The sequence below is a fragment of the Capra hircus genome, chromosome 10, assembly GCF_001704415.2.
Source record: "Capra hircus breed San Clemente chromosome 10, ASM170441v1, whole genome shotgun sequence".
In the NCBI taxonomy this organism is placed as follows: Eukaryota; Metazoa; Chordata; class Mammalia; order Artiodactyla; family Bovidae; genus Capra; species Capra hircus.
The window spans coordinates 30,864,327-30,887,210 of record NC_030817.1 but is presented as its reverse complement, the minus strand read 5'-3'; the positions used below and the strand labels follow the sequence as shown (position 1 = coordinate 30,887,210).

The 22,884-nt window shown below is 35.6% G+C and overlaps 1 protein-coding gene across 1 annotated transcript in view; it reads left to right on the top strand.

Moving 5' to 3' along the window:
- Window positions 1-22,631, top strand: part of PCNX4 (pecanex homolog 4 (Drosophila)) — a 39,647-nt gene extending 17,016 nt beyond the window's left edge. Inside the window, exons 3-11 of the mRNA XM_005685924.3 lie at window positions 1,241-1,420; window positions 1,519-2,033; window positions 2,269-2,369; window positions 2,485-2,607; window positions 4,944-5,304; window positions 9,156-9,259; window positions 12,212-13,248; window positions 13,585-13,771; window positions 21,900-22,631. Of these exons, the coding sequence (XP_005685981.1) occupies window positions 1,241-1,420; window positions 1,519-2,033; window positions 2,269-2,369; window positions 2,485-2,607; window positions 4,944-5,304; window positions 9,156-9,259; window positions 12,212-13,248; window positions 13,585-13,771; window positions 21,900-22,151 (2,860 nt within the window). The 3' untranslated portion in view covers window positions 22,152-22,631. The remainder of the gene's footprint in view (window positions 1-1,240; window positions 1,421-1,518; window positions 2,034-2,268; window positions 2,370-2,484; window positions 2,608-4,943; window positions 5,305-9,155; window positions 9,260-12,211; window positions 13,249-13,584; window positions 13,772-21,899) is intronic.

Sequence of the window (22,884 nt, the reverse complement as noted above, 5' to 3'; positions counted from 1 at the left end):
TTTAAAACTACACTACAGCAAGTATTATCCTCTAATGTAGCATCACATTGTTAATTAATTGTGTTCATTAATTCTCTCTGCTTATAAAAATTTGAAGGACATAGAGTATGAAGCAGAGTACATTAGCTTGCATCATCCTGGTATTTGTGTGAGGAAGCACATTTATACCATTATTATAATTGTAGTTGCTATGCATTTGTTTCTGGGCTGTTAATTTACACTAAAGTGGATAATTACTGAAGTTGCCTTTCTGCTTAACTTTGATTCCTAGCAGCTCAGATATTCAAGTATAATTACTATGCTATAAGTTTTGAGATTTAGTTTTCTCTTCTGAAAATTGTCTTTGGAACCCTGTAAGTACTACAGCATTGTTGGTTTCCAGGCAAGGTGTTTGGTTAACCTTATTCCAAAAAACTTGACAACATATAGATAATGTTTATTCTTCTGTGCTTTAAAGATTTTATCAAATTATTTGAAGCAATTTGATGATAAGTGCTGTACCAAAAACCATTTTCTCCACTTAAGATAGACTTCACTCATTAATGAGATTGTGCTGTACAAGTTTCTGTTCCCAAATCTGTACCACTGTTTATTCAAAATAGAAATAGTATGTGCTGGTTAAGTTCCCAGGCTAAACCACAGAGATGTGTTCATAACCTCCGGTTCTGACCTCTGACACTGAATGTACTGACTTGAAATTCTAGGACCTGGGAGCAAGTCAGTACAGGAGAGAGTAGGAGGAAAAGAAGAGCTTTCCCTCTTTGTTAGCTGCTAATTTATGAACCCTAGGAAATCCTTGGCTTTTCTAGAGTTGCCTGCAATTTTAAATTAAAAATTTTTAAACTCTAAAGACTCTTTAGTGGAATTGTAGCCAATGTAATTTGAGCCATGTTTACACATTTAAGGGAGAAGTATTTTTGCCATGGGCTCAGTTTAGTTTTACAAATCCCTAAACTGAGTTTTATTTAGTTAATTACTTAGTCCTTCTTTTCACATTTGAATACATATATTTTCTAAGTACTACACTTGTATACAATTGACTACTTGCTGGTATAGGAGGACAGTGATCACAATTTGTGTTTTTGATCTTTTGCAGTTTGGTACTAGGACCTCTTTGTAAATGTATTTCTTGTTTCAGGGCAGAGGTAGGGTGTAGAAGAAAATGCATATATTTTGTTTTTCCTGGAAAGATCTTCTATTTGTTGTTTTGTATGATTTAAATACTTTCTTTTTATTGTAGGTTTATGATAAATATACCAGCTCTAGAACAGATGAATCAGATTTTACACATCTTGTTTATATTTTTACCCTTTTTTTGGGCACTCGGGACCCTACCCCCACCTGATGCACTTTTCTTATGGGCAATGGAGCAGGTTTTAGAGTTCGGCCTTGGAGGCTCATCTATGTCAACTCACCTACGGTAATTATTTTCAGTATTAAAGCGATAGTGTAATTTATTCTCAAGGAACATTTTTTTTTCTTTTCAAGCAGATCTTTTTTTTTCCCCCCCCTCTGCAGGTTGTTAATAATGTTCATCATTTCTGCTGGAACAGCTGTAGCATCTTATTTCATTCCCAGCACTGTTGGTGTGGTTCTTTTCATGACTGGACTTGGGTTCTTGCTGAGTCTTAACCTAAGTGAGATGGTTCTTGTCGTCAAACACAGTGTGACCAGACACAGAGTTGGAACCAAATCTAATGCTTTATCCAGTGGTTCAGAAATCCGGTTTACTTGGAGGGAATACCTTTTCTACAGCGTTGTATTAGTCTTGGCTCTCTTAGAAACTGGTTTGTTGCATCACTTTGCTAGTTTCTCACAGATTTCCAAAAACAGCCCTCAGGCTGTTGTTGGCTATACTTTGATGATATTATTTATAATACTGTGGATACTTAAAGAAATTCAAAGTATCTATATCTTTGGAATTTTCCGGAACCCTTTCTATCCAAAGGATGTGCAAACTGTGACTTTATTCCTAGAGAAGCAGACAAAGCTCATGAAGATTGGTGTTGTCAGACGGATTTTAATAAATCTAGGTAGGCAGATAAAACTTAATAAACTTGCATTATATCTAGGAAGTATATCAAAATATCACAGAATTCCTGTATTTGTATAATGTTATATTGCATATAGATATTATTTTATGTTTTGGTTTGTTTGCTTATTCTTTTTTAATTAATTGCTTGAATGTGCTCATAAAAATACAGGCCAAAATTAGATATGGTAAAAGATTATTTTGCCTTCATTAAATTTGTCTCATTTTTGTCTTAGTGTCACCTTTGGCTATGATAGCATTTCTTTCATTGGACAGTTCCTTACAAAGGCTTCACTCTGTATCCGTCTGCATTGGATTCACAAGAGCTTTTAGAATGGTAATACTAATATGCACTTAATAGTATGTACCTGTTCCCAAATTAAGATTTTATTTAGCAGTTTACTTAAATTATCAAATTCTCCCTAGTAAAATGGTTAATTTGTGTACTGCAGGTATGGCAAAATACAGAAAATGCCTTATTGGAGACAGTCATTGTATCAGCAGTGCACTTGCTGATCTCCAATACAGACCTATGGTGGAGCAGAAGCCTGGATACAGGAATCAAACTCTTACTGGTGAATATCTCTTTTTAACATCTTTAATGAGATGTATTTCATGTACCGTAAAATCATTCACTTAAAGTCTGAAGTTCTGTGGTATATATTCAGAACTTTGCAGCCATCACCACAATCTAATTTTAGGTAATTTTCAACATCCCAGAAAGAAATCTTATATACATTAATAGTCATTTCCATTCCACTCTCCATCCATTCTACTACTCCTGCCCCAGCAACTATTAATCTGCTTTCTGTCTCCAGGGACTTTCCAGTTCTGGACATTTCACATGATCGAAATTATCTAGTATGTTGTCTTTTGCATTTGGCGAAAGACACCAACAGTTGTCTTACTTTTTCACTATAGGATTTTCATGAATGTGAACTCTCTTTTTGTGATTTCAATAGTGCATTTCTCTGAATGCTAATGGTTCATCTTTATGTATATTTGTTGGCCATTTGGGTATGTTTTTGAAGGAAATGTCTATTCAAATTCTTTGCCCAGTTTTACCCAGGTCATTTGCCTTTTTACTGTTAAGTGTAATAAGAGTTCTTCATATATTCTGCATAAGTTCCTTGACAAATATATGATCAGGAAAATTTTTCTCCCATTCTGTGGGTTTTCTTTAGCTTACTTGATAATGTCCTTTGAAGCAAAAAAGTTTTAATTTTTATGAAGTTCTATTTATTTCTTTTGTTGCTTGTATTTTTTGGTGTCATATCTAATAAACACTGCTTTCAAGATCATAAAGATTTACTGTGTCTTCTAGTTCTTACACTTGATTCTGTGATCTACTTGGAATTAATTTTTGTACATGTTATGAGGTAAATTTCCAAATCCATTCTTTTATATATGGATGTACAGTGGTTTCAGTATCATTTATTCAAAAAATTATTATGTTTCCCTCAGTGACTTTTCTTGGCACCTTGTCGAAAGTCAAGCAACAAAAATAAGGGTTCATTTCTGGACACCCATTCTCTTTTCCATTCGTCTATATATCTGTCCTTATGCTAGTACAACACTGTCTTGATTACAATACTAGCTTTGTAGTAGTTTTAAAATTGGGAAGTGCGAATCTTATGACTTTGTTGTTTTTTTCCAAGATTATTTGACTATATTAATAGTTCTTAAATGTTCATAGTATTCAGTATGTATCTTATTTTGTACTATGTAGTATTTTGCAGTATTGAAGCTATCAGCTTTTCTCTTTGGGAAACTTTTAAATTACTAATTCAGTTTCTCTACTTGTTATATGTGTATTCAGATTTTCTGTTTTTTCTTGAATTAGTTTTGGTAATTTATGAATCAGTTTGGTAATTTATGTCTTTTTCTTAGAAGTTGTCAGTTTCATCTAAGTGACCTAATTTGTTGGCATATGGTTTTTCATAATATTCTCTTATGTTTTTTTCTGTGAGGTTGCTGGTAATGTTATCTGTTTCATTCCTGATTTTAGTAATTTACATCTTCTGTGTATTTTTCTTGGTCAGTCTGGCTAAAAGTTTGTCAGTTTTGTTGATCTCCTCAAAAACAAAAAAACCCAGCTTTTGATTTCATTGATTTTATCTATTATATTTCTATCCTCTATTTTATTAATTTCTACTCTAGTCTTTATTATTTCTCTACTTCTGCTTACTTGAGATTTAGTTGCTCTTTGTTCTGTAGTTTCCTAAGATGGAAGATTAGGTTACTGGTTTAAGATACTTCTGTTCTTTTAATATATACAGTTGTAACTATAAATTTCCCTCTGAGGATTGTTTTTGCTATGTCACAAGTTTTGATTTGTGTTTCATTCATCTGAAAATGTTTTCTTATTTATCTTGCGGTTTCTTCTTTGACCTGTTGGTTATTTAGGAATATGTCTTTTAATTTCCACATTTCATTCTGTTGTTGATTTAATTCCGTTTTGATTGAAGAACAAACTTTTATGATTGTATAAATATATTTAGTATGATTTCAGTCAGTTGAGATTTGTCTTATGGCATGATGTATAATTAAGATTTCTTAATCTGCGTTCTCTAAAATAAGGATAATTAAGTATAGTTGCTTAGCTATTTACTACTTCTAGTTCTTATGACTTAACAAGCATGTAACACAGAGCTTAATCAACCATAAGATAGATGTAGCACTCTGTCATTTCTCTTTAGTACTACTTTTTTTAAGAGAGTCTAAACTTTTAAAAATATAGTCTCATTTGCTAATTGTGGGAATCAAGAAAATTATAACAGAGAATCTTACATAAGGGCAATCTCCTCAAAAATCTTGGGGCAATGATAAAATTATATTGTGTTTCTTATATGATCTTGAAAATTCGTGAAAAGTATTTAAGAATAAAAAAGTCGTTTTTATGTCTCTCCAGGTTGGTATCATGCGTGATCGCCTGATTCAGTTCATCGCTAAATTGCAGTTTGTTGTGACTGTGCTTGTGGCATCATGGACAGAGAAAAAACGTAGAAAATCAGCCACCACTTTGGGTGTACTCAACATTGTCTTCTCTCCATTCGTGTTGGTCTTCATAGTTTTATCTACAGTACTCTCTTCTCCCTTAGTCCCCCTCTTTACCCTTCCTTTGTTCTTGGTGGGGTTTCCTCGACCTATTCAGAGTTGGCCAGGAGTGGTGGGCACCACAGCCTGTGTGTGTGCAGATACAGTGTACTATTGCCAGATGGTCCCAGGTTTAACCACTGCGCTGCAGTCTGCAATGGCAGCTGGGAGTTTAGGTAAGTGAATGGGTTGTGCTTACGACATCCTCAGTAATTTTTTTGAAGTATAGGAAAATGAACACACAGAAAAATAGTGTTTTGATCCAACTGTTATACAGATTCTAATACTTTGATTTGCAGGCAGACAGACTAAATATGAAGAAGTATATCTTCTTGTTTTGAGGTAAATAAAGTCATAAAAATATGGAGTGAAAATTTCATTAACACCTTAATTTTGACAATTTTTAAGAAACATTTTCTTGACTCAAATCAGGTTATAGTCCCACCATGAAGCATGAAAACACCTTATTTTCCAAAATTTTCATGAATTTATGATGAGTTCATGTCAGTTAGAAGTAACAGCTTAAGCCCACAGAGTGAAAACCAGTTTTATATACCAAATTGAAGAACTTAAAGAAGTGTGCTTGTGTCTTACTAGTTACTATAACCAGTATTACATGTCAAATTGAAGAACTTAAAGAAGTGTGCTGTGTCTTACTTAGTTATCTACCAACTTCAGGAGTCTGACAAGGCTAGAGGCAAGGTAACATAAAAGCTTTGGTCTATGATGCATAGCCTTCCAAAATGAAGTGCTGTATGAATATTAGGAAGATTTTTTATGAGAATGAACTAGTATTATAATCATAATTTTGTGATAGCTTTCTAAATTCATCATATACTATGTAAATTCAACTATTTTCTATTTCTCAAGGTTGGCTTTAGAGAAGGTACAAAATGATGACAATAGTTCGTTGTCTCCTGCCATATATTTTGGCCCCATATTTGGTTTAAATATGGCCAGTGACTTCCTAGCACACTGACTCTGCTGGCAGAGAATAGCAATTTAAAATTGGAATTTTAATGTTTCCTTGGGTTGAGTTTTTAAAATTATCTATTAAGTGAAATAATTTAGTAAAAACGTTTTGTAATACAAATTTTTCATGAATAGTCATTTTCCTTTCTTATAGGAAATATTCTACACTTTTAATACTTTATCCAGTTCCAATTTATTTTATTATTTAGTGCAGTGCCACTTTTTAAAATACCTATAAGTTGAGCTATTTCAAATCCTGAAAGATGATGCTGTGAAAGTGCTGCACTCAATATGCCAGCAAATTTGGAAAACAGCAGTGGCCACAGGACTGGAAAAGGTCAGTTTTCATTCCAATCCCAAAGAAAGGCAATGCAAAAGAATGCTCAAACTACCGCACAGTTGCACTCATCTCACACGCTAGTAAAGTAATGCTCAAAATTCTCCAAGCCAGGCTTCAGCAATACATGAACCATGAACTCCCTGACGTTCAAGCTGGTTTTAGAAAAGGCAGAGGGACCAGAGATCAAATTGCCAACATCCGCTGGATCATGAAAAAAGCAAGAGAGTTCCAGAAAAACATCTATTTCTGCTTTATTGATGATGCCAAAGCCTTTGACTGTGTGGATCACAATAAACTGTGGAAAATTCTTCAAGAGATGGGAATACCAGACCACCTGATCTGCCTCTTGAGAAATCTATATGCAGGTCAGGAAGCAGCAGTTAGAACTGGACATGGAACAACAGACTGGTTCCAAATAGGAAAAGGAATACGTCAAGGCTGTATATTGTCACCATGCTTATTTAACTTCTATGCAGAGTACATCATGAGAAACGCTGGACTGGAAGAAACACAAGCTGGAATCAAGATTGCCGGGAGAAATATCAATAACCTCAGATATGCAGATGATACCACCCTTATGGCAGAAAGTGAAGAGGCACTAAAAAGCCTCTTGATGCAAGTGAAAGTGGAGAGCGAAAAAGTTGGCTTAAAGCTCAACATTCAGAGAACGAAGATCATGGCATCCGGTCCCATCACTTCATGGGAAATCGATGGAGAAACAGTGGAAACGTGTCAGACTTTATTTTTGGGGGCTCCAAAATCACAGCAGGTGGTGATTGCAGCCATGAAATTAAAAGACGCTTACTCCTGTGAAGGAGGGTTATGACTAACCTAGATAGCATATTGAAAACAGAGACATTACTTTGCCAACAAAGGTCCGTTTAGTCAAGGCTATGGTTTTTCCAGTAGTCATGTATGGATGTAAGAGTTGGACTGTGAAGAAAGCTGAGCACCAAAGAATTGATGCTTTTAAACTGTGGTGTTAGAGAAGACTCTTGAGAGTCCCTTGGACTTCAAGGAGATCCAACCAGTCCATTCTAAAGGAGATCAGTCCTGGGTGTTCTTTTGAAGGACTGATGCTAAAGCTGAAACTCTAGTACTTTGGCCACCTCATGCGAAGAGTGACTCACTGGGAAAGACTTTGATGCTGCGAGTGATTAGGGGCAGGAGGAGAAGGGGACAACAGAGGATGAGATAGCTGAATGGCATCACCAACTCGATGGATGTGAGTTTGAGTGAACTCTGGGAGTTGGTGATGGACAGGGAGGCCTGGCATGCTGTAGCTCATGGGGTCTCCGAGTCGGACACGACTGAGCAGCTGAATTGAACTTAACTGAACTGAAGGTTAAACTCACATCTGAAATAATAAATACCTTATACTTATTATCAAATCAATTATATTCATCCAGTAAGTGTGTTTTAAGTATTTCCTGGAGAAAAAGCAAACAAACAACAGTGAGCTAACATTTCACACACATCTGATTGGCAAAATGTAAAAATGTAAATTCATACAGCTACCTTGATGAGTAAATTTAATAGTCTGTAATAATGATGTACATATCTCATGACCTAAGGATTTCAGTTTTAGATTTTATGATCCAGTGATTCCAGTTCTAGAGACACTCTTGCACATGTGTTTTGGGGGTCCCAGGTTTGATGATTTTCTAGGACACATAGGACTCAGCATTCAGTTGTGCTCATAGCTAAGATTTAATATAGCAAAAGGATGCAAAACAAATACAGCAAAGGAAAATCACGTGGGGTGAGAAGACTGGGTGAAAGCTTCCAGGGATCCTCTCCCAGTAGAGTTACACAGAATGTGTTTAATTTCCCAGCAACTTGTTGTGACAGTATGTGTGATATGTTGACTACTGGGGAAGCTTATTTGAGACTCAGTGCCTAAACCTTATATTGAAGGCTGGTCGTGTAGGCTCCTCTGCCTACCACATGCCAAAATTCCAGCCTCCCAAAAGGGAAGCAAGTATTCAGTATAAACTGTATTCTTTGCACAGTTTAGGCCCAAAGAGAGACTGTTTATCAGTTAGGGTAGTGAAATACAAGTTTCCAGGGCCAACTTTGTAAGCAGACCTTTTGTTTGATAGCAATACAAACAGATTTGTACAAAGTAATTTGTACAGCATTATTTATAATAGGGAAAAATTAGAAAATGAAATGTTTATTAACAGGGAAATGAATATTTAAATTTAGCTACATTCATACAGTGAATTCTCAGTGCGGTTACAGTGAATGAGCTTTGTAGTCAATAAAATATCTCAGAGACTTAATGTTAAGAGAAAAACTAAGTTTTAAGAGTATTTGTATTATAGCCTGGTAGGTAGCATTTTATGTAAGTTTTTAACAGCACAAATCATTTTTATAGGCATGTATAAAAATGTCCAAAATATATTTGTTTTCCTAATATACTTAGCATGTATTTAGAATTTTATGTAAGAGGTTCTCATTTGTTGTTTTTATGGAAAATATGTTCTTAAATTCTTATTAATTATCACCTATAGTTTTTTCTTCCAACTGTTCCTGTAAAAAGCTTAATTTCTCCTGATAGGCAATGGATAGTCATTTGTATTTTTGACATAAAAAGAGGGTAGAAAGAGTTATGAATTAGTTCCAAGTGTTTTATTGATTTTTTTAAAGATTCACATGGCAAAATAAAACAAGCTTGAACAATTACTTACTTTTTTTTCTAATTTGTTTTAGGTCTCCTCTTACCTGGGTCTCATTACTTGGGCCGTTTTCAGGATCGTTTAATATGGATAATGATTCTAGAATGTGGCTATTCGTATTGCTGTGTTAACATTAAGGTCATTATGCATTTGAAATCTCTCTTTTACAAGTTAAAATTTTTGTTACGCACACATCAGAGACTTAATAGCTCACTTTGAAAGACAGTGTCTTTTAATTACTTGTGAAACACCTAGGATTTTTAAAGTATATTTCAGTTTGTACATATTGATAGACTAGTGTTGGCTATATGATAGAGCATAATAACAAAGTACACTTGCCCTTTTTTATCCAGTCTTACTCTTTTTATCCTTATCTGATTGAGCATCTCAAAAAGGTGACTGAGTAATATTTTCTTCACTCCTGTATCATATAAGCATTCTCAACTTAATAAAAACTTTTTGACCCCACTTCCCTTGCCTGCTAACACTCTGTTTTTCTCCTTTCAGAGCAAAATGCTTTATTAGAATTGCTTATCATCATATCTCCAATTTTCATTTCTCCCATTTTCTCTTCAATTACCCTAGTTTTTAACCCTTTCAATTACGCTACTGAAAAACCACTAATATCAGGGTCTCCAATGACTGACGATTGCTTAATCCAATGATCAGTTCTTACACCTGGTCTTATTTGACCTGTCAGAAGCACTTGACACAGTGAAGCATTTGTCAAGTGAAGTGATCTCTTCACTTGTTTCACAGATTAATCCTTGATAGTCTCCTCTGATGGTTCCTTCCCTCTTCCTTGACTTCTTAATATCAGACTGGCCCAGTTCTTGCTGACAATTCCATCCCTCTGGTAGCTCAGCTCAAAAGCATTTGGGCTTTAGTCTAGTGATATATGATTCCTTGTTTACTTCTATACCCCACATCCAATCCAGTAAGAAATCTTATTGGCTCCACCTTTGTCATCCTGTATCCCACCACTTCTCACCACCCTGCCCTCAGCCCCTTTCATCCTTTTCATGGGTAACTGCAATTGCTTCCTAATTGGTCTCTGCTTCTACTTCTGGTCCCACAACTAGCTATTACCACCCAGAATGATCTTTAAAATCTAAGTCAGATCATGCCACCTCTCTACTCAAAATTCTACAGAGGATTTCTTCTTTTGTTCAGAGTAAAAGCCAAGGCCCTAAATGGTTAAGCTCCCTGTTTTCTGTTTTGTCTCATCTGCTGCTTTAACTGTCTCACTCCACTCCAGCATACTGGCTGTTCCTTCTGCCTGGAACACCCTTCTTTCAGGTAGCCACACAGCTAATTCTCTCATCAGCTTTAAGGCTTTGCTCAAATGTCACCTCAGTAAGGTCTACTATGACTGTTCTGTTTAAAATTGCATACCCACTCCCATCCTGACTGCACTTCCAATCCTCCTGGCTTGCTTTACTTTTTCTCTGTTTTTATAGCTCTTGTACCTTCTAACAAACTGTGTAATTTACTTATTAATTTTATTGTTGATTACCTGTGTCCCCGCACTTTTCTAACATAAAAATCACAAGAGCAAGGATGTTTGTTTTTATTTGGAGACTATATCCTAAGCCCCTGGAAGAGTGCCTGGCGCATAGTAGGCCCTTACTAAGTATTTGTTGAATGAATAGTGAATGAATGATTTTTTTTGTCTTAGCGCAGATTGGATAAAATTTCTGTGATTAGAAAGCTGTTCCTTTAGTCCAGTGGTTCTCAAAATCCAGTTCTTCAGATTAGTGATTTTAATATCTCCTTGGAACTTATTAGAAATGAAATTTTGAGGCTCAACCCAGACCTACTGAATCAGAAATTCTGAGTCAGTGCCCAGCAGTCTGTTTTAACAAGCCTCCCAGTGTTTCTGACTCACCTAAAGTTTGAGAACTAGTGTTCTAGTCTAACACGTACAAGTAAGAGAAGGCAAAAAATCATGCAAAATATGGAGGATATTTTCATTGCTTAATTTAGTTCTATTTTTTAAATGGTTTTAAAATACCTAATTATGCAGGTACTTTTATAATCTTTTGTGCTCCATGTAACACTTTAAAAATTTGACAAAGCACTTGCATTACTTAATTTAATCTTCACAGTCCTATGTGCCAGGGCTATTTTTCTTTGAAAGAAAAGCAAAAGGAATCTCAAAAGGTTAGTGACCTACTCAGGATTGTATACTAGCATCTGAGAGAGCCATTATTTAAAAGTAGTTTTTAATGTCACATTCCATGTTCTTTCCCTGAATCACAGTACAAACTACCAGCATTGCCTTTTATTAAAAACACAGGTAGTTTTGAGAAAATGTATAAATAAGTAAGCAATAATTACAATAATAATAATAGTAAACAGTGACCTGATGTATCCTCTTCAGGTGATTCATTTTAGGGAGGTAATCAAAATGTGTTTAAAATTTATATAGGAATGTATTCAAAGTATTCATTCTTTCAATATATATTTGTTGCATACCTACTGTGTGCCAGACACTGCTTTAGGCACTGAGGAATTAGGAATAACCAAAAGAGAGCTGATACATGGAGTTTATATTGTAGTTGGAGGAGATAGAAAATAATCAAATACATAAATCTATATTATTATTTTTATGTTATAATTTTTAAAAACTTGAACAGGGTACTGGCTAAATAAATTATGACTTATCTATATAGTAGAATAATGCTCTTTATAAAGTAGAATGGAAAGGATACAAAATTATGTGCATACTGTATATTTCCAGTTTTGCTCCTTCCCAGATTTTTATAATTTAAAAATTTTTTAATAAGTGTGATTCAATCTTGAGCTACAGTCTTAAAATTATGGTCATACTCATTAAAGTTGTTTTGCCAATTTCTATTGGAATTTCTGTGATGTCTTTAAAAATGCAGCATTATTTTTCATTTCCATATCCAACATAAAATGTGTCATTAAGTTTGAATTAAGATGTAGCTATCAAGTTAAATAATTTTTTTTCATTTTACATATTTTTATTATGAGAATGCAATCCATGAACAGTTACAAAACTGGTTACTTTTCTTTTTGTAAGAAGTGATCATAAGCTCAAGTACTTTTTAATTTCCTCTTTAGGGGTTAGAATTGCAAGAGACATCTTGTCACACTGCTGAAGCTCGAACAGTTGATGAAGTTTTTGAAAGTGCCTTTGAACAAGAAGAATATGTAAAACTATGTTCCATTAATGAACACTTCGGAAATGTTTTGACACCCTGTACTGTTTTGCCTGTGAAACTCTATTCTGATGCCAGGAATGTCCTGTCTGGCATAATTGATTCTCATGATAACTTAAAGGAATTTAAAGGTGACCTTGTTAAAGTACTTGTGTGGATACTTGTTCAGTACTGTTCTAGAAGGTCTAGCATGCTAGAGAACGTTCACAAAACTGAAAGTAAAGGGAAAGCATCTCTAATAATCCTGCCTGCTTTGAATACTGAACCACAAACTGAATCTCCAGAAGATACAGATAGTTTAAATTCAGAAAATTTGGATGACTGGTCTGATGATGTTTTTGGTGAAGAGCCAACTATCAAAAAAGGAAAAGATGAAAAGGATCAGTTGAAAGTATTGCCAGGTATAAATTTGCCTATTCCCGGATCAGTAGAATCACAGAACGTTGATAGTCATTTTACAAACACAGTTACTGAAAAGAGTCTTTACCAAGCAGTTGCACTTGGATACCCTGCCAGTGACAAAGGAAAACAAGAAACCATGGCATATATCCCTCTCATGGAATTCAGTTGTTCTCATTCTCACTTATTAAGCTTACCTGAAGAGTGGATGTCTAACTGTTTGCCTAATTCCAAAATGAAGGAGATGAGTTCATTATTTCCAGAAGACTGGTACCAATTTATTTTAAGGCAGTTGAAATGTTTTCCTTCAAAAGAAAATGCCTCAAATGTAGTGGAAGAAATTGCAAAGGACAGAGTTCTAAAAGACTTTTATGTTCGTGCAGTAATGACTTGTTACTTTAGTTTTTGGGGAGGAGACAATATGATTCCTAGTCCTGGTCATATATTGAGAGTTTACAGTGGTGTTTTGCCTTGGTCTCTTGCCTTGGATTGGCTCATAGAAAAACCAGACCTGTTTCAACTAGCCCTGAAAGCTTTCAGGTAATTTATTTTGATTACATACAAGTTTTAATATTGGTGGGAAAATGTTGATTTAAAAAAAAAAATAACTTAGAAGGAGATGCTCTTCCATTTTTAATTTTAAAAAATGATCACTTTCCTAAAAATGAAAAAAAAATGCTTGGTATGTACTATGATTATACACTTAAATATCTACTTCTTTTTTTAATATGGAGTATCTATGTTTTGTATGGCTTTCTGGATGTTTTTGCTTTAACTCTTATCATGTCTCTTTTTCTCTGAAGTATGTATGATTGTGATTTAATATCTTAAAAATATTGATCAAACTTAAAATTCTTTGTGTCTCCATTTTTTAAGGTACACTCTGAAACTAATGGTCGATAAAGCAAGTTTGGGTCCAATAGAAGACTTTAAAGAGTTGATTAACTGCCTTGAAAAATATGAAAGTGACTGGTACATTGGTTTGGTGTCTGATGAAAAGTGGAAGGAAGCAGTTTTACAAGAAAAACCATACTTGTTTTCTCTGGGATATGATCCTAATATGGTAAGGTTAAAAATGTGTTCTTAAACATTTTTGTATATAAACCTTAAAGAATAGAAATCAGTTATAAAGTATTTAACCTCAGTGATGGAAATAACATTCTGGGTATAAATATATCAATTATATTGGGACTTCCCTGGTGGCCAAGTGGTTAAGACTCCATGCTCCCAATGCAGGCAGCACAGGTTCGACTCTGGTTTGAGAACTTAAATCCCACATGCCACACAGTACAGCCAAAAATTAAAAGAATAAAAAATCAACAGCCTAGAAGAAAGGGTAGATTCTTAGAAAGGTACAATCTCCCAAGACTGAACCAGAAATACAAACTATGAACTGAGATTGAAACTGTGCTTTTAAAATGCCCAAGAAACAAAAGTCTAAGACCAGATAGCTTCACAGGTAAATTCTGTCAAACATTTAGAGGTCACACCTATCCATCTGAAACTCTTCCAGAAAATTGCAGAGGAAGGAACACTGCTAAGCTAATTCTGTGAGGTCACCACCGGATACCCAAACCAGACAAAAATACCATTAAAAAAAGGCCAGAATAAAAACTCTAGATTCCTGGTTGGTGACCTCATCAATGCACTGGAAGGATAAGGCACCCTGACTCCATAAGGAGAGGGCTGGAATCTCTGCAGAACCTCCGGGAGCTCACCCAGAATTACAAGTGTCTTTAACAAGATTCTCCCTCTTCTGGTGGTTAATGACTGGGACACCTTAACAAGGATGAACCTCCACAGTAAAGAAGAACCACATACAGAAAGCATACAGAAAGGCCACCCCAAACACAGCAACCTAAATAAGATGAAAAGGCAGAGAAATGTTCAGCAGGTAAAGGAACATGATCAAATCCCACCAAACCAAACAAAAGAGGAGATAGGGAGTCTAACTGAAAAAGAATTCAGAATAATGATAGTAAAAATGATGCAAAATTTTGAAAACAAAATGGACTTACAGATAAATAGTCTGGAGACAAGGATTAAGAAGACGCAAGAAAAGTTTAACAAGGACTTAGAAGAAATAATGGAGATGGCAATGGCACCCCACTCCAGTACTCTTGCCTGGAAAATCCCATGGGCAGAAGAGCTTGGTAGGCTGCAGTCCGTGGGGTTGCAAAGAGTCAGACACGACTGTGTGACTTCAGTTTCACTTTTCACTTTCATGCATTGGAGAAGGAAATGGCAACCCATTCCAGTGTTCTTGCCTGGAGAATCCCAGGGATGGGGGAGTCTGGTAGGCTGCCATCTATGGAGTCGCACAGAGTTGGACACGACTGAAGTGACTTAGCAGCAGCAGCAGCAGAAGAAATAAAAAATAGTCAGTAATGAATAATGCAATAACTGAGATCAAAAGCACTCTGGAGGGAACCAACAGTAGAATAACTGAGGCAGAAGATAGGATAAGTGAGGTGGGAGATAGAATGGTGGAAATAAATGAAGCAGAGAGGAAAAAAGAAAGAATTAAAAGAAATAAGGACAACCTCAGAGACCTCTGGCACAATGTTAAATGCCCCAACATTCGAATCATAGGAGTCCCAGAAGAAGACGACAAAAAGAAAGGCCATGAGAAAATACTTGAGGAGATAATAGTTGAAAACTTCCCTAAAGTGGGGAAGGAAATAGCCACCCAAGTCCAAGAAACCCAGAGTCCCAAAGAGGATAAACCCAAGGCAAAACACCCCAAGACACATATTAATCAAATTAATGAAGATCAAACACAACAAATATTAAAAGCAGCAAGGGAAAAGCAACAAATAACCCACAAGGGGATCCCCATAAGGACAACGCTGATCTTTCAATAGAAACTCTTCAAGCCAGAAGGGAATGGCAGGACATACTTAAAGTGATGAAAGAGAAAAACTTACAACCCAGATTACTGTACCCAGCAAGGATCTCATTCAAATATGAAGGAGAAATCAAAAGCTTTACAGACAAGCAAAAACTCAGAGAATTCATCACCACCAAACCAGCTCTTCAACAAATGCTAAAGGATCTTCTCTAGACAGGAAACACAGAAAAGGTTTATAAACTGGAACCCAAAACAACAAAGTAAATGACAATAGGATCATACTTATCAGTAATTACCTTAAATGTAAATGGGTTGAATGCCCCAACCAAATGACAAAGACTAGCTGAATGGATACAAAAACAAGACCCCTATATATGCTGTCTACAAGAGACCTACCTCAAACCTAGGGACATATACAGACTGAAAGTGAAGGGCTAGAAAAAGATATTTCATGCAAATGGAGACCAAAAGAAAGCAGGAGTAGCAATACTCATATCAGATAAAATAGACTTTAAAACAAAGGCTGTGAAAAGAGACAAAGAAGGACACTACATAGTGATCTAAGGATCAATCCAAGAAGAAGATATAACAATTACAAATATATATGCACCCAGCATAGGAGCACCACAATGTGTAAGGCAAATGCTAACAAATATGAAAGGGAAGATTAACAGTAAAACAATAATAGTGGGAGACTTTAATACCCCACTCACACCTATGGATAGATCAACTAAACAGAAAATTAGCAAGGAAACACAAACTTTAAATGATACAATGGACCAGTTAGACCTAATTGATATCCTTAAGACATATCACCCCAAAAAAATGAATTTCACTTTTTTCTCAAGTGCACACGGAACCTTCTCCAGGATAGATCACATCCTAGGCCATAAATCTAGCCTTGGTAAATTCAAAACAATTGAAATCATCTCAAACATCTTTTCTGATCATAATGCGGTAAGATTAGATGTCAACTGCAGGAAAAAAGCTCAACATTCAGAAAACGAAGATCATGGCATCCGGTCCCATCACTTCATGGGAAATAGATGGGGAAACAGTGGAAACAGTGTCAGACTTTATTTTTGGGGGCTCCAAAATCACTGCAGATGGTGATTGCAGCCATGAAATTAAAAGACACTTACTCCTTGGAAGAAAAGTTATGACCAACCTAGATAGCATATTCAAAAGCAGAGACATTACTTTGCTGACTAAGGTCCGTCTAGTCAAGGCTATGGTTTTTCCTGTAGTCATGTATGGATGTGAGAGTTGGACTGTGAAGAAGGCTGAGCACCGAAGAATTGATGCTTTTGAACTGTGGTGTTGGAGAAGACTCTTGAGAGTCCCTTGGACTGCAAGGAGATCCAACCAGTCCATTCTGAAGAAGATCAGCCCTGGGATTTCTTTGGAAGGAATGATGTTAAAGCTGAAACTCTAGTACTTTGGCTACCTCATGCAAAGAGTTGACTCATTGGAAAAGACTCTGATGCTGGGAGGGATTGGGGGCAGGAGGAGAAGGGGACGACAGAGGATGAGATGGCTGGATGGCATCACTGACTCTGTGGATGTGAGTTTGAGTGAACTCCGGGAGTTGGTGATGGACAGGGAGGCCTGGTGTGCTGTGATTCATGGGGTTGCAAAGAGTCGGACACAACTGAGTGACTGCACTGACTGACTGACAGGAAAGAAACTATTAAAAATACAAACATATGGACGCTAAACAGCACACTTCTGAATAACCAACAAATCACAGAAGAAATCAAAAAATCAAAATATTCATAGAAATGAATGAAAATGAAAACACAAAAACCCAAAACCTGTGGGATTCAGTAAAAGCAGTGCTAAGGGGAAGATACATAGCAATACAAGCCTACCTCAAGGTATAGGAGAGAAAACAAATAACCTAACTCTACACCTAAAGCAACTAGAAAAGGAAGAAATGAAGAACCCCAGGGTTAGTAGAAGGAAAGAAATCACAAAAATTAGGGCAGAAATAAATGCAAAAGAAACAAAAGAGACCATAGCAAAAATCAACAAAACTAAAAGCTGGTTTTTTGAGAAGATAAATAAAATAGACAAACCATTAGCCAGACTCATCAAGAAACAAAGGGAGAAGAACCAAATCAACAAAATTAGAAATGAAAATGGAGAAATCACAACAATACAGAAATACAAAGGATCATAAGAGACTACTGTCAGCAACTGTATGCCAATAAAATGGACAACTTGCAAGAAATGGACAAATTCTTAGAAAACTATAACTTTTCAAAACTGAACCAGGAAGAAATACAAAATCTTAACAGACCCATCACAAGGACAGAAATTGAAACAGTAATCAGAAATCTTCCAACAAACAAAAGTCCAGGTCCAGACGGCTTCACAGCTGAATCCTACCAAAAATTTAGAGAAGAGCTAACACCTATCCTACTCAAACTCCTCCAGAAAATTGCAGAGGAAGGTAAACTTCCAAACTCACTCTGTGAGGCCACCATCACCCTAATACCAAAACCAGACAAAGATGCCACAAAAAAAGAAAACTACAGGCCAGTATCACTGATGAACATAGATGCAAAAATCCTTAACAAAATTCTAGCAAACAGAATCAAACAACATAATAAAGAGATCATACATCACGAACCAAGTGGGCTTTATCCCAGGGATGCAATATTCACAAATCAATCAATGTGATACACCACATTAACAAAAGATAAAAACCATATGATTATCTCAATAGATGCAGAGAAAGCCTTTGACAAAATTCAACATCCATTGATAAAAACACTCCAGAAAGCAGGCATAGAAGGAACATACCTCAACATATAAAAGCCATATATATGATACTGCAGCAAACATTTCCCTAAAGTAAGAGACAAGACAAGGATGCCCACTCTCACCACTACTATTCGACATAGTTTTGGAAGTTTTGGCCACAGCAGTCAGAGCAGAAAAAGAAATAAAAGGAATCCAGATTGGAAAAGAAGAATTAAAACTCTGACTGTTTGCAGATGACATGATCCTCTACATAGAAAACCCTAAAGACTCCACCAGAAAATTTCTAGAGCTAATCAATGAATACAGTAAAGTTGCAGGATATAAAATTAACACAGAGAAATCCCTTGCATTCCTATACACTAACAATGAGAAAACAGAGAAATTAAGGAAACAGTTCCGTTCACCATTGCAATGAAAAGAATAAAATACTTAGAAATAAATCTACCTAAAGAAACAGAAGACGTATCTATAGAAAACTATAAAACACTGTTGAAAGAAATCAAAGATGACACAAATAGATGGAGAAATATACCATGTTCATGAATCGAAAGAATCAATATAGTGAAAATGAGTATACTAACCAAAGCAATATATAGATTCAGTGCAATCCCTATCAAGCTACCAATGGGATTTTTCAGAGAATTAGAACAAATAATTTCACAATTTCTATGGAATTGCAAAAAACCTCGAATAGCCAAAGCAATCTTGAGAAAGAAGAATGGAAGTGGAGGAATCAATCTGCCTGACCTCAGGCTATGCTACAAAGCAGCAGTCATCAAGACAGTATGGTACTGGCACAAAGACAAACATAGATCAATGGAACAAAATAGAAAGCCCAGAGATAAATCCACATACCTGTGGACACCTTATCTTTGGCAAAGGAGGCAAGAATATACAGTGGAGAAAAGACAATCTTTTTAACAAGTGGTGCTGGGAAAACTGGTCAACCACTTGTAAAAGAATGAAAGTAGAACACTTTCTAACAGCATACACAAAAATAAACTCAAAATGGATTAAAGATCTAAACGTAAGACCAGAAACTATAAAACTCCTAGAGGAAAACATAGGCAAAACACTCTGACATAAATCATAGCAGGATTCTCTATGACTCACCTCCCAGAGTAATGGAAATAAAAGCAAAAATAAACAAATGGGACCTAATTAAACTTAAATGCTTTTGCACAACAAAGGAAACTATAAGCAAGGTGAAAAGACAGCCTTCAGATTGGGAGAAAATAATAGCAAATGAAGCAACTGACAAAGAATTAATCTCGAAAATGTAAAAGCAACTCCTGTAGCTCAATTCCAGAAAAATAAGTGACCCAATCCAAAAATGGGCCAAAGAACTAAACAGACATTTCTCCAAAGAAGAGATACAAATGGCTAACAAACACATAAAAAGAAGATGCTCAACATCACTCATTATCAGAGAAATGCAAATCAAAACCACAATGAGGTACCATCTCATGCCAGACAGCATGGCAGCTATCAAAAAGTCTACAAACAATAAATGCTGGAGAAGGTGCAGAGAAAAAGAACCCTCTTACACTGTTGGTGGGAATGCAGACTAGTACAGCCACTATGGAGAACAGTGTGGAGATTCCTTAAAAAACTGGAAATAGAACTGCCATACGACCCACCAATCCCACTTCTGGGCATACAAACCAAGGAAACCAGAATTGAAAGAGACACGTGTACCCCAGTGTTTATCGCAGTTCTGTTTACAATAGCCAGGACATGGAAGCAACCTAAATGTCCATCGGCAGATGAATGGATAAGAAAGTTGTAGTACCAAAAGAAAAGAAAGCTGTGGTACATATACACAATAGAATATTACTCAACTGTTAAAAAGAATGCATTTGAATCAGTTCTAATAAGGTGGATGTAACTGGAACCTATTATACAGTGTGAAGTAAGTCAGAAAGAAAAGCACGAAAACAGTATATTAACTCATATATATGGAATTTAGAAAGATGGTAACGATGACCCTATATGCGAGACACAGATGTAAGGAACAGACTGTTGGACTCTGTAGGAGAAGGTGAGGGTGGGATGATTTGAGAGAAAAGCATTGAAACATGAATATTATCATATATGAAATAGATCACCAGTCCAGGTTTGATGCACGAGGCAGGGTGCTCAGGGTTGGTACACTGGGATGACCCTGAGGGATGGGATGGGAAGGGAAGTGGGAGGGAGGGTCAGGATGGGGAACACATGTACACCCATGGCTGATTCATGTCAGTGTATGGCAAAAACCACCACAGTATTGTAAAGTAATTAGCCTCCAAAAAAATAAAACAGGCCAGTATCAATGATGAATATAGATGTAAAAATTTTCATTGAAATACTAGCCCACTTATCCCAACAATACATTTAGAAGATCATATACTGTGATCAAGTGGGATTTTTCTGAGGAATGCAAGGATTCTTTAATATCCACAAAAAAATAAATGTGATACACTACATTAACAAATTAAAATATATGATAATCTCAATAAATGCAGAAAAGGGTTTTGACAAAATTCACCACCCATTTATGATAAATACTTTCCAGAAGGTAGGGGTATAGAGGGAACATACCTCAACATAATAAAGGCCACATATGACACCCACAGCTAACATCATACTCATGGTATCAAGGAACATGAAAAATGTTCAGTATCAACACTGATACTGAACAGTATGTTCAGTCGAAATCAAAACTTCAATGAGTATCACCTCAGACCAGTCAAATAGCTAATATCAAAAAAATCCACAAACAGTAAATGCTGGAGAGAGTGTGGAGAGTTCAAGGAATCCTCTTATACTGTTGGTGGGGAGGAATAGGTACAGCCATTATGGAGAGCAATACAAAAGTTCCTTAAAGAGCTAAAAATAGTTACCATATGATCCAGTAATCCCAGTCCTGGACAAATATCTGAAAGAAGACAAAAACTCTAATCAAGATCCATGCACCCTAGTGTTCATAGCCGCACTCTTTACCAATAGCCAAGATATGGAAGCAACCTAAATATCCACTGACAGCTGAATGGATAAAGATGTACACACACACACACACACACGTAAATACTACTCAACCATTAGTGGTTGCCTGTGACTGGGAGAATTAGGGATAGGAGGGTGATAGCTAAAAAGTACCGAGTTTCTTTTTGAGGTCATAAAAATATCCAGAAATTGTGGAGATAGTTATACATATCTGAATAACTAAAAAGCCATTAAATTATTTGGAATATGAATTATATCTCAATAATTGGATGACTGTTCACTGACTAATATTTATGACTTACGTTTTGCTGAGGCCACATGGAGTGAGGGAATAGAGAAGAAAGTAAAAAGAAGTGAGTACAATGTCTGTCAGGAAATTTTATTATTTCACGCTTAGTTGGAGAGCAACCAGATAGAAGTGATTCTTGATTTTGAAGACAAGCAACTTGTGTACATTTTAATATACTGCTTTCTGTTTAAGTTTGCTTAACTACAATGGAGTTTTTCTCTAAGTTTATTAATAAAGGCCTGAATATAATCTCTCTTCTTTTTCTTTCCCTTCAACCTCCTTCCTTCTTTACAGGGAGTTTACACTGGGAGAGTACTTACCCTTCAAGAATTATTGATCCATGTTGGGAAGTTAAATGCTGAAGCTGTTAGAGGTCAGTGGGCCAATCTTTCATGGGAATTGCTTTATGCCACAAACGATGATGAGGAACGTTATAGTATACAAGCTCATCCACTACTTTTAAGAAACCTTACAGTACAAGCAGCTGATCCTCCCCTGGGATATCCAATTTATTCTTCAAAACCTCTCCATATACATTTGGTTTAGAGGCCATTTGACTTGTAAATGTATTGTGAGCAAATGAGATGTGTTTATTTTTTCATTCTGGAAAAGTTAACATTGTGATTCCTTGTAACTTCACTGGACTTCCCTCTCTCCTCGCACAAGTCAGGTGCCTGAGAAAAGCTAAGCTCTATAAAGTTGATTTTCTAAGATATCTTAGTGGTATAAAACAACAATTTTATGTATAACATAAAAGTTAGAATTAGTTGGCCAATATTTGTGCCCTATGGATTGTGGTTTGCTTTGGTAAATATAAAACATTTGTATAAGATTATAAAATGAATTTTTTAATGCTTTCTTTAATGTGTGATAAGTGACTTGCCTTAGTCAACAACTATGTAATTTTTACATGCTTAAAAGATATACATATCATTGTTTTTTACATAATAATAATGGATCCTACTGAAGGTTACAAAATGTAAATATATTTATTTGAAATATATTAAATTTTATAGTATTTTCAAACTTTGTGCTATTTATTTTAACATTTAACATGCTCTTAATGTTTTCATATAGTCTATTCAGTTTCTTTTCATATACTTCAATTCAGAAACCTTAAAAACTTTGAATAAAATCTCTTCCAAAAATTTTTTTCTCAAATATCCTTTTGATATATTTAAAAGGAAAAGGGTTCATCCCATTCATCAAGTGAATACTCAGCAGAATTAGCAACATTAAGGTAATCTGATTATGACTGTTAGAGGCCATTCTGTAGATC